The 12,683-nt window shown below is 40.3% G+C and overlaps 1 protein-coding gene across 3 annotated transcripts in view; it reads right to left on the reverse strand.

The window, feature by feature from the left end:
• Nucleotides 1-2,948: 2,948 nt before the first annotated feature.
• Nucleotides 2,949-12,683, reverse strand: part of PCBD2 (pterin-4 alpha-carbinolamine dehydratase 2) — a 53,353-nt gene continuing 43,618 nt past the window's right edge. For all 3 annotated transcript variants that reach the window (XM_072728574.1, XM_025994877.2, XM_025994879.2), the window contains 2 exons: nt 4,398-4,478; nt 2,949-3,193 (listed from right to left, as the gene is read on the reverse strand). In XM_072728574.1, coding sequence (XP_072584675.1) covers nt 3,098-3,193; nt 4,398-4,478 — 177 coding nt within the window. In that variant the 3' untranslated portion in view covers nt 2,949-3,097. The remainder of the gene's footprint in view (nt 3,194-4,397; nt 4,479-12,683) is intronic.

Genomic DNA, 12,683 nt, shown 5'->3' on the forward strand with positions numbered 1-12,683 from the left:
AAAATAAGATCTTAAAAAAAAAAAAAAAAGATGCCTTTTCCTCTAAAGAAATTTCTAAGAGGCGATAATTCTGGATCTCCCAATAGCTAAAGAACCTGGGTGTCTTTTGTCTCTCTTCTCTCAGGTACTGTCAGTTTACCACTGACAGTACCTGAGAGTGGTACTGTCTCCCCCAAGCCAACAGACTCAATCAAGAACCGGCTTCAGAGAGCTCAGCCTCCTTGTCCTGTTTCCATATGGTTTCTCGGACTAAGGCCAAGGTTGGGTAGGGAGGGGAAGGTTTACTTGTTGTAACATACAGATTTTTCTGGTCTCTGAAACAAGGTGGGTTACAAAGATGATCCCTATTAAATCCTGCTACCACAATGCAGGATTTAGGTGGCTCAGTTGGTTAAGCATCTGCCTTTGGCTCAGGTCATGAGTCCCGCATCGGGCTCCCTGCTCAGTGGGAGCCTGTTTCTCTTTCTCTCTCTGCCCCTCCCTCCATCTCATGCTCTCTCTCTCATTCAAATAAATAAATAAATTTTTAAAAAATTAAAATACATTAAAAAAAATAAGTACATTCCTAGGGTGCCTGGGTGACTCAGTTGGCTGAGTGTCAGACTCTTGATTCCAGCTCAGGTCATGATCTTGCAGTTGGGAGATCAAACCCCACATCAGGTTCTGCACTCAGTGCGGAGTCTGCTTCAGATTCTCTGTCTCCCTCTTCCTCTTTCTGATAAATAAAATTGTTAAAAAATAATAAGTACATTCATGAGTTCCTTCAAAGAACACCGTAACTGTAATTTTTAAATAGACAACTTTTTTGTTTATTTTTTATTGGGGTTATATTTGCCAACATATATAGCATAACACCCAGTGCTCATCCCATCAAGTGCCCCCCTCAGTGCCCATCACCCAGTCACCCCATCCCCCCACCCACCTCCCCTTCCCCTTGTTCGTTTCCTAGAGTTAGGAGTCTCTCATGTTCTGTCTCCCTTTCTGATATTTTCCATTCATTTTCTCTCCTTTTCCCTTTAATCCCTTTCACTATTTTTTATATTCCCTGAATGAATAAAACCATATATTGTTTGTCCTCCTCCGACTGACTTACTTCATTCAGCATAATACCCTCCAGTTTCATCCACATTGAAGCAAATGCTGGGTATTCATTAAATAGACAACTTTGCATTCCATTTTTACTCCTATCTATGACACACAGAATAAACAGAGTTCAATCCTGTATAAAAGCTCAGTAGCGGGGATCCCTGGGTGGCGCAGTGGTTTGGCGCCTGCCTTTGGCCCAGGGCGCGATCCTGGAGACCCGGGATCGAATCCCACGTCGGGCTCCCGGTGCATGGAGCCTGCTTCTCTCTCTGCCTCTCTCTGTGACTATCATAAATAAAAATTTAAAAAAAAAAAAAAAAAAAAGCTCAGTAGCTTCTAACTTGGTAGTAACAGACCCTTAGTTCAGGAGTCACAAACTACAGATGATTTTCAAAAATGACCTTTAGTTCCTCTTTAAAAAAAAAAAAAAAAGATTTTATTTGTTTATTCACGAGAGACACAGTAGGAGACGCAGAGACATAGGCAGAGAGAGAAGCAGGCTCCATACCAGGAGCCTGATGCAGATGCTCAACTGCTGAGCCACCCTTAGTTCCTCCTTAAAAAAAGAAAAAAAAAAAAAAAAAAGATCTGGGGCACCTGGGTGGCTCAGTGGTTGAGTATCTGCCTTTGGCTCAGGTCGTGATCTGAGGTCCCAGAATTGAGTCCTGCACTGGGATCCCTGCAGGGAGACTGCTTCTCCCTCTGCCTATGTCTCAGCCTCTCTCTCTGTGTCTCTCATAAATATATAAATAAGACCTTTAAAAAAATCTTATTTATTTATTTGAGAGAGAGAGCACAAGCACGGGGAGGAATAGACAGGGGAGAGGGAGAAGCAGGCTCTGGGTTGAGTGGGGAACCCAATGTGGGCTCTATCGCAGGACCCTGGGATCATGACCTGAGCCACAGGCAGAGGCTTAACCAACTGAGCCACCCACGTGCCCTGACACTTAGTTCCCCCTTAAGGCAGTAAGTCAAATAATGAACTGCCAAGTTGGTCACTGTGACGGTGAATCCTTATAATGCCCCAAGTTGCCAGAGGCCATGGATAAGACACTTAGTCTTCTCCTTCAACTCCCTCTCTGAACAGGATATAACACAAGGTATTGTTACCCAATTTCTGTGGCTTTTGTAATCTAATTATGTAACTAAAATAGCTACAATCCAAATCAACTTCGGCACCATAAGATTGTTATATATGGTTACAACCCTTTATCTACAGAGTTCACCATTCTTCTACTTCTAATTATTCTCCATCATAATGCCTTGGTAAAGTCACCATAATCACTTAAACTTCTGGGTTATAAAATGTGTGCATACTCTCACATCACAATTTCCAGTCTTTAAGAATGTTACTTCTTGGGCACCTGGGTGGCTCAGTTGGTTAAGTGTCTGCCTTCAACTCAGGTCATGACCCCAGCACCCTGGTATCAAGTCAGGGAGCCTGCTTCTCCCTCTCCCTTTGCCTGCTGCTCCCCCTGCTTATGCGCTCTCTCCCTCTCTATCAAATAAATAAATAAAATGTTTTTTAAAAAACTAAATAAATTAAAAATTTTTTAAAAGAATGTTATTTCTCGGGATCCCTGAGTGGCGCAGCGGTTTGGCGCCTGCCTTTGGCCCAGGGCGCGATCCTGGAGACCCGGGATCGAATCCCACGTCAGGCTCCCGGCGCATGGAGCCTGCTTCTCCCTCTGCCTGTGTCTCTGCCTCTCTCTCTCCTTCTCTCTGTGTGTGTGACTATCATAAATAAATAAAAATTAAAAAAAAAAAAAGAATGTTATTTCTCTCTGTGAATATTGTGAAAATAATTACCTGAGTTGGTTTACCTCATGTATATGATTAGAAATAATGAGAAATCCTCAGGCCCAAGTTTAATCATGTTGTAATTAAGCACTGATTGTACAAAAGACTGTTCAAAAGGTGAAGTTAAATTGACAACCGAGTTCGTTTATGTCAACTGCCTTTCAAATACATGATGGCTAAGAGACACACAGGGTTTGCATTTTCCAAGAAATCACACAGAAGCAGCTGCTTTGTCAATAAACGTGGCCAGTTTCACATCTCTCTTGGTCAGTCCGCCACAGTCGTGCGAGGTTAGGGTTATCTGCACCTAAGAAACACAGAAGCAGTTTTAAAAAGCTAGAGCTACTCATTTTTGGTGGTTCACAAGTCATTTTATTATTCAACATTCACATCTAACACACAGTGCAGAGATTAAATAATTTACAAAACACTACATTATGAATAAGTGCAGCATTTCCAAAACCAAGTCTCCTGCAGGGGCACCGTGGGCTTCAGGCTGAGCCCAGCAGCTGCCCACAGATAAAAAAAATGTCCTTTCACGTGAAGGGCAATCCAGTTGCCGGGATCTGTAATCTTGTCCCTCAAAAAAAAGAGACAGACTACGGTTCCATTTTGACTCCCATTACTTTAATTACACAACTATTTTAAGGCCACTGAGAAAAACCAAAGTATTAAATGTAGTATCTTAGGAACTACAGAAAATGGTCAGAAAAGCCCATTTCCAAATTAGGGAAATGGGGGTGGGGGTGGAGGAACAGACTGTGGCTTCTTGAAAAATCAATTAAAAAGCAAAAGTAAAATTATGGGCAGAGAGAGGCAACTAGGTAAGAAAGGTTTATCATGGTACCTGCGTATTCTGAATTATTCCAATAAATCACAAGTACATCAGAAAATGTTCTTTCTTTCAAAGAGAGAGAAAAGAGAATCATGCAGAAGTCTAGATAAGATACTTCAAATGGCATGACCATAAAGGCAAGGACATGGGGGGGGGGCATGACTGTTCTTACTTTGAGTCCCCTTCAAAACTACTTAAAATCTTTCTTTTTAGCCTGCTCTTTGTCAGGCTAAAGGTCAGTTCCCACTTAGAATGTAGAATTTAACGGTTATTTTTAAAGCACAGTTCTTGAGTAGTTATTTCAGTAAGATAATAAGGCCATATCTCTCTTATTTGCTACATTACATTCAAATATTTACCTTAGGAGAGTTTAAAATGTATCTGCATGGCTGATTTTCAACTTTAATTCAGAAGCCTTATTTGGCTGAACTCACTCACATTAGTTTCAGTAGAAGACAAGCATGAAAATAAAAGAGTTTTGTCACTGCTCTCTTGAGTAGATCTGAGAATTTGTTACTAATTTGCAATAATACACAGGGATTCACAGCAAAAGAATAAAAGAATGCTTTCCTAAGCACAATGACACTTGACACATCATTGCACAGGATAACAAGGAAGAATGAAATTTCTTAAACTTCACAGTGAAGGTGATCCCCAAATAAGGCAATTCAGTTACCTTGTTGTACACATTGAACCATTCCGGGTGATGATTCATCTTCTCTGCTTGCAAGGCGACTCGGGACATAAAGCCAAATGCCTGCATAAAATGAAGCTGAAACTGATTAGTGGCACTGCCTTCTACTCTGGACCTGCCCGAGCGAGACCAGAGCAATCCAGCCCGATAAAGACAAGGCTAGGATCCTTAGGGAAGCCTGCAGAAATCAGAAATGAAAGGGATTGCTCTCCACAGAGTTGGGGTAACAGTGTAGCAGGAACATGACCTGCTGGCTCAATGTTGAAAAACAATCAGGCTCAAATAAACAAACCAGGAAATTGGTCTCACCCAGTGACCTGTCTGGACTATTTAATTGTCCTCAGGACAAGACTCGCCAAAATAGCACAGGAGTAATTTCCCTTCAACCAAGTACCCTGGATCTCACTACCTGGCCCCAAAGCTTCGGGGCTACTTTTCTTGGGTCACAACTCCATTGTGTTTGGTGAATAGGTTGCTAACTAAGGCATCAATCCCAAAACTATGGAAAAATATCTTCCAAGTTTGTCTTCAGTAAAAGCGCTGGCAGAACTGAACACCTTCCCCATCCTATCTCCCAGACAGGGCAGGATGGGATAAAAGACTTTTTTTGACATGTAAAGTGAGACAGGGAAGTCTGGCTTGCCTGCTCTGGGTCTTCTTGTGATTGCTCAGCAATGCCATGTGGAACAGAACACGTTCTTCCTCAGGGCAGAGGATGGCAGATTTAGGCACATGAGTAACAGTGGCCCTGTAGGGCTCTGTCTTTGTTCCACAGGGAAAGTGCAAACCTAATTTTGCTAAGAAGAAGGTAAACTTGTCCTGAAAGGACAAAAAACTTTTCTTTTGCTTGCTTTCCAGTTTTTATGAAGGCAAATGCAAACAATAGGAGAGTCTGTCTCTAATGTGTCCAAAGGCAGAAATATTTGGTAAGACTCTAAGGTAATGGTATATTAACTACAAATTTACAGTGGAATTCACAGGGCAGTACTCATTGTAGCCACATAAATAAATATTTAACTACATTACCCCAATCCAGAAAAACTGATCTGATGCTAGCTGAGCTATGCTTTTTGGATCACCAAATTGACATTAAGAGCACATTTCCAAGTAAATGTGCGAAGTATGGAAGATGCTATTTTAAACCATTCTATGTTACTCAAAATGGTTCCTATGTCAGAAAAATTGTATTCCAGATAAAGGCTTCCATTTTGGCCTTTAATTAAAGACCTGAAGGTTTTCCCTGTCAGGAAGAAAATTCAAGCAAAATCCATCTAATCACTCATGGAATTATCAGTGGAAAAAAAAATATTCACTCTCCTACCTCTTAATCTCATAATCTGATTCTCCAGATTCTGTCAAATGTGCAAAGTCTGTTTTAATTATCCAAATACAGAGTTAACCTGCGTTAAATGATGTACGAGAATTTTTTAGTCTGTTTGCCTATAAAGCATTATTCTTATTTAGCTTTAAAAGACTTTCATACTAGCACAAAAACAGACACATAGATCAATAGAACAGAAAAGAGAACCCAGAAATGGACCCTCAACTCAATGGTCAACTAATCTTCAACAAAGCAGGAAAGAATATCTAATGGCAAAACAAACAAACAAACAAACAACAACAAAAAAAAACAGCCTCTTCAACAAATGGTGTTGGGAAAACTGGACAGCCACACACAGAAAAATGAAACTGGACCATTTCTTCACACCATACATAAAAATAGACTTAAAATGGATGAAAGACATAAATGTGAGACAAGAATTCATCAAATCCCTAGAGGATTTTGCACAGGCAGTAACTTTGTGATCTCAGCCGCAGCAATTTCTTACTAGACACATCTCCAAAGGCAAGGGAAACAAAAGCAAAAATGAACTATTGGGACCTCATCAAGATAAAAGCTTTTGCACAGCAAAGGAAACAGTCAACAAAACCAAAAGACAACCAACAGGATGGGAGAAGATATTTGCAAATGACATATCAGATCAAGGGTTAGTATCCAAATCTATAAAGAACTTATCAAACTCAACACCCAAAGAACAAATAATCCAATCAAAAATGAGCCAGAAGACACGAGCCAAAGAAGACTACAAATGGTTAAGAGACACATGAAAAAAATGCTCAACTTCACTCAACATCAGGGGAATAGAAATCAAAACCATAGTGATATACCACCTCATACCAGTCAGAATGGCTAAAAGAACAAGTCAAGAAACAAAAATGTTAGAAAGGACGTAGAGAAAGGGAACCCTCGTATACTGCTGGTGGAAATGCAAGTTGGTACAGCCACTCTAGAAACAGTATAGAGATTCCTCAAAAAGTTAAAAATAGAGCTATTCTATGAACCAGATTGCACCACTAGGATTTACCTAAAGGATACAAATGAGGGATCCAAAGGGGCACCTGCACCCCAACACTTACAGCAGCAAAGCAAACTATGGAAAGGGCCCAGATGTCCATCAGCAGATGAATGGACAAAGAAGATGCAGTATATATATACAGAGGAATACTATACTCAGCCTTCAAAAAAATGAAATCTTGCCATATGCAATGATGTGGATGGAAGTAGAGGATATCATGCTAAGCAAAATAAGTCAATCAGAGAAAGACAATTATCATATGATCTCACTCATGTGAAATTTAAGAAACACAACAGAGGATCATAGAGGAAGGGAGGGAAAAACAAAACAAGACAAAATAAGAGAGGAGACAAACCATAAGAAACTCCTAATCGTAGGAAACAAACTGAGGGTCACTGGAGGGAAGGAGGGTAAAGGGGGATCGGGTAACTGGGTGATGGACATTGAAGGCACATGAGCCTTCAGTGTTATATAAGGCTGATGCATCGCTGAACTCTACCTCTAAAATCAATAATACATTATATGTTAATTAAATGAATTTAAATAAAATTAAAATATGTCCACATACACACACACAAAAACTTTCAAAAAAGTTAACCACAATCCCTGAGAAATAGTAACACAGTCATTAAGGGCATAGGCTTTTGCGAATCCCTGGGTGGCTCAGCGGTTTGGCGCCTGCCTTTGGCCCAGGGCGCGATCCTGGAGTCCCGGGATCGAGTCCCGCATCGGGCTCCCGGCATGGAGCCTGCTTCTCCCTCCTCCTGTGTCTCTGCCTCTCTCTCTCCCTCTCTCTCTCTGTGTGTCTATCATAAATAATAATTAAATCAATCAATCAATCTTTAAAAAAAAAAAAAGGCAATAGGCTTTTGAGCCAGGGAGACCTGAATTTAAATTCCATCTCTACAACCTGTCATGTGAGCCTCAGTTCTCTAATCAGTAAATTGAAGATAATAATAAAAAGCTCACATAATCACCCTAATTAAAAATGAGATACAGGCAGCCCGGATGGCTCAGCAGTTTAGCACCACCTTCAGCCCGGGGCCTGATCCTGGAGACCCGGGATGGAGTCCCGCGTCGGGCTCCTTGTGTGAAGCCTGCTTCTCCCTCTGCCTGTGTCTCTGCCTCTCTATCTCTCATGAATAAATAAATAAAATCTTTTTAAAAATAAAAATGAGATATAGGATATAAAAGTACCTAGCACAGCACTTGGCACTGGGCAAGAGATCAATAATGGCAGATACTGCTACCCCAGACTGCTCTGGCCAAACTGCACATGATAAACTTTATAAAATGTAATGATAGGTGAAAAGCCCTCCCACGGCCTTAAGAATCTAAGATTTCAGTTGTTGTCTCCCAGAAGAATAGCGCTTTCCTTTTCCCACATGCCATAAATAGAGACTGTAACCCACACACAAGGAAATAGATAACACACTATAGGGTAATCCCCTGATGCACACTGACCAGGGAAAACAGCCTAATGACAAGATACTAGTTGGGTAAAGTCAGTCACCATTCAAGTTCTTAGCCCTGTGGCCATCATTTCTTTGAACTATTATCTTTAAGGTCCAAAGTGATGTTTAGCATCCCTAAGAACTTCCAAGAACCAAGTGGATCAAGGGATGATTTGAACATAGAAGTCCTCCTCAAATCTTTGATTACCAGCATGCCATCAGCATGGTAGCACAATCTATTTTAGCACAGAAATGACTTCAAAGAAAAAGCTCATTGGGGCACCTGGTGGCTCAGTCAGTTAAACATCCAACTTCTGATCTCAGCTCAGGTCTCAATTTTTCAGTCCTGACTTTGAGCTTCACAATGGGCTCCACACGAGTGGAGCCTACTTAAAAAAAAGAGAGAGACAGAGATAGAGAGAGAACACCCAGATTCTAAGAAGTACATTGATCAAAGAAAAACTTTCTACCATATCTACATACAATGTGAAAAGAAAAAAAAAAGACACTTCCAAAGATCTTCCAAATTTGTGTATTCCTCAGCTTTATATGTTTCCCTTCAACTATCACCTAATATTTGCATTTAATAAAATAACACAAAGCCTGATAAACAGGATCTACTCCTAATTTTTCCCTAGGGAAAGAACACTTGCTCCTGCTCCAGGAGCAAGGAGACAATTTCAAAATCCTTCTTCCATGTAACAGAACCAAATAATCCCCCAAATATTTATATTTTTAAATCCATAAATTAAAAACATTCACAACAATACACATTCAAATTAAAGTAAAAGGATTTCTGCAAGGAAGTGAAATGAGTGGAGAGGAGAAGAAAAAAAGCAGAACCTCAAAAGGGAATTTTGATTATCTGTTATTAATAAAGAAGGAATATGACTAAAGAGCTAAACTGGCAGATGGTGAAAAGCATCTGTCCTTTTTTTTCTACAATTTCTTTTTAAAGCCCTAGCTACTTGTTCCCAGGATGCCAGTTGGAACCTACAGGCCTTGAGCTAGCTAAAAGTCTAGGCTTTCTAAAACCATTCCACCAATAAAAACTGCAAAAAGCCCAAGGCAGAATATATACCAATAACAACCCAATAAGAAGCTTAGATGACAGGACTAAAAAAGTGGAAAAAATGAAACTGAAGTCAGCAAGAGTTTATAAGAATTAGAAAATAAGTACAGAAGACAAAGTAGATCTAACATATAGATAAATTTTGTGAAAAAGGGCCTCCTGGGTGGCTCAGTGGTTGAGCATTTGCCTTCAGCTCAGGTTGTGATCCTGTGATCAAATCCCACATTGAGTTCTCCACAGGGAGCCTGCTTCTCCCTTTGCCTGTATCTCTGCCTCTGTGTGTCTCTCATGAATAAATATTTTTTTAATTGTAAAAAAGAGAACTATAAACACGGAAAGAAATGAGAGATGTAATTCTAAAAAATTTTCCAGAAATAAAAGATTTAAACCTATAGATTGCAAAAATTTAACCATTTCTAGATATCCTATTTAGGTTAGTGAATTTGAAGAGTCACATCAGCAGTGAGCAACTAATTCACTCAGCTCTAGGAATATATTTAAAACAATTGTGGGGATTGTAGTCATGGAATGGAATGCAAATGTTATAAGCTGTTAAAAGATATGGAGAAAAAAGAGAAGAAATAGGGAAGACAGATGAAAGTGTAAAAAGCCTGAAAGCTGAGAGATCACAAGCATATATCAAGGTATAAAACTAAGCACTAGAACTAAAAATAAAATGTAACAAAACTGCATGGTGAAGGGAAAGTAGGAGAAAGGAGAAGTTTAGTTTTGATACTGCTTAGTGGGGAGACCACTATCTAGAGAAATGCTATATATGGGGAGACTGGGTGGCTAGGTTGGTTAAGCATCTATCTACAGCTCAGGTCATAATCCCAGGGTCCTGGGATCAAGTCCCATCATTGGGCTCTCTGCTCAGTGGGGAGCCTGCTTCTCCCTCTCCGTCTGCCTGCTAGTCCCCTTGCTTGTATATGTGCACTCTCCCCACCCTGTGGTTCATGAGAACCACAGAGAGAGAAGCAGAGACATAGGCAGAGGGATAAACAGGCTCCTTGCAGGAGCCCATTGTAGAACTCAATCCCAGAACTCCAGAACTCCAGGATCACGCCTGAGCCGAAGGCAGATGCTCAACCACTGAGCCACTCAGGCATCCCAAATAAAATCTTTTAAAAAATAAAAATAAATAATAAATAAATGCTATCTAAAGAAGTAGAGGATTATGTCTGCTATTTAAAATTATAGGTAGGGGATCCCTGGGTGGCTCAGTGGTTTAGCTCCTGCCTTTGGCCCAGAGCACGATCCTGGAGTCCCGGGATCGAGTCCCACATCGGGCTCCCTGCATGGGGCCTGCTTCTCCCTCTGCCTGTGTCTCTGCCTCTCTCTCTGTGCATCTGTCATGAAAAAATAAATAAAATCTTTTAAAAAAATAAAATAAAATAAAATCATAGGTATAACAGTATCCATAAGAATAAAAATAGTAATGGAAAAATTCACAATTAAGTGAAAGAAAACACAAGTAAAACGAAGCAAAGAAAATACAATCCATATTATGATTTAAATTAAGGGCAAAAGGGATGCCTGAGTAGTTCAGTGGTTGAACAGATGTCTGCCTTTCGCTCAGGGTGTGATTCAGGGACCCCGGAATTGAGACCTGCATCAGGCTCCCTGTAGCAAGCCCTCTGCCTATGTCTCTGCCTCTCTCTGTGTCTCTCATGAATAAATAAATAAAATCTTTAAAAATTAAATAATTAATTAATGGCAAAAAAAAGTATATTGGTTGCATCATATTTTATAAGACCAAACATCTTTCCAACCAATAAATGTAAAGAGCCATTTACAACTAATTAAATACAACTAATTAAAAAACAGAAAACTTGGGGCACCTGGCTGGCTCAATGGTTTAGTGCCACGTTCAGCCTAGGGCCTGATCCTAGAGACCCAGCATCGAGTCCCACGTCGGGCTCCCTGTGTGGAGCCTGCTTCTCCCTCTGCCTGTGTCTCTGCCTCTCTCTCTCTCTATGTCTCTCATGCATAAGTAAATAAAATCTTTTTAAAAATGTAAAAAAAAATGCTTAACTTATGATGAAGTATATCCACAATGAAGATTGAATAATTTTTTTTAAGATTTTATTTATTTATTCATTCATAGAGATGCAGAGAGAGAGAGTAGCAGAGACACAGGCAGAGAAAGAAGCAGGCTCCATGCAGAGAGCCCGACGTGGGACTCGATCCAGGGTCTCCAGGATCACGCCCTGGGCTGCAGGCGGCGCTAAACCGCTGTGCCACCGGGGCTGCCCTTGAATAATTTTTTTTAAAGATTTTATTTATTTATGCATGAGAGACACACACACACACACAGAGGAGAGAGAGAGAGAGAGAGACAGAGGCAGAGGCAGAGACACAGGCAGAGGGAGAAGCAGGTTCCATGCAGGGAGCCTGACATGGGACTTGATCCAGGGGAGATCTGGGATCACGCCCTGGGCTGAAAGCGGTGCTAAACCGTTGAGCCACCGGGCTGCCCTGAAGATTGAAAAATTGTGATGCTATACTACAAGTAACACAGCATCAAAATCAATGAGGCAGAAATGGCAAGAAATACAAGACAAACAGAAACATCTGTAGTGGAAACTTTACTATTTCCTAACCCACAGCACAATAACCAAACAAAAGGAAGATGAACTACTTCCAAATATATCATTTAAAAAGTAGATCTAGTCCACAAAAAAATAAAAATAAATAAAAAATAAAGTAGATCTAAACAGTATACTTTCAACTCTAAACAATGAGAATATATCTTTTAAAATATCTACTTAACATTCACAGAAATTGGGATGCTTGGGTGGCTCAGTGGTTAAGCATCTGCCTTCAGCTCAGGGCGTGATCCTGGGATCTAGGATCCATCAGGCTCCGTCCAGAAAGCCTGCTTCTCCCTCTGCCTATGTCTCTGCCTCTCTCTCATGAATAAATAAATAGAATCTTAAAAAAATAATTCACAGAAATTGAACATACACTGTTCCACAAAGGAAATCTCAATCAATTCCAAAAAGTAGAAATAGTGCTGACAACATTCTCTGATAAAATTAAAAACAAAATGAGAAGGCAGAAGTAGCATAAGTACTATCTGGAAATGTTTTTAAATTCTTTTAAAGTCTTGATTCAGGGATCCCTGGGTGGCCCAGTGGTTTGGCGCCTGCCTTTGGCCCAGGGCACAATCCTGGAGACCTGGGATCGAATCCCACGTCGGGCTCCTGGTGCATGGAGCCTGCTTCTCCCTCTGCCTGTGTCTCTGCCTCTCTCTCTCTGTGTGTGTGACTATCATAAATAAATAAAAATTAAAAAAATTAAAAATTAAAAAAATAAAGTCTTGATTCAGAGAAGAAATCAAAACAGAAACTTAATAGAAATTATTAATGTATGCACTATATAT

This window comes from Vulpes vulpes, chromosome 12, assembly GCF_048418805.1.
Source record: "Vulpes vulpes isolate BD-2025 chromosome 12, VulVul3, whole genome shotgun sequence".
Classification (NCBI taxonomy): Eukaryota; Metazoa; Chordata; class Mammalia; order Carnivora; family Canidae; genus Vulpes; species Vulpes vulpes.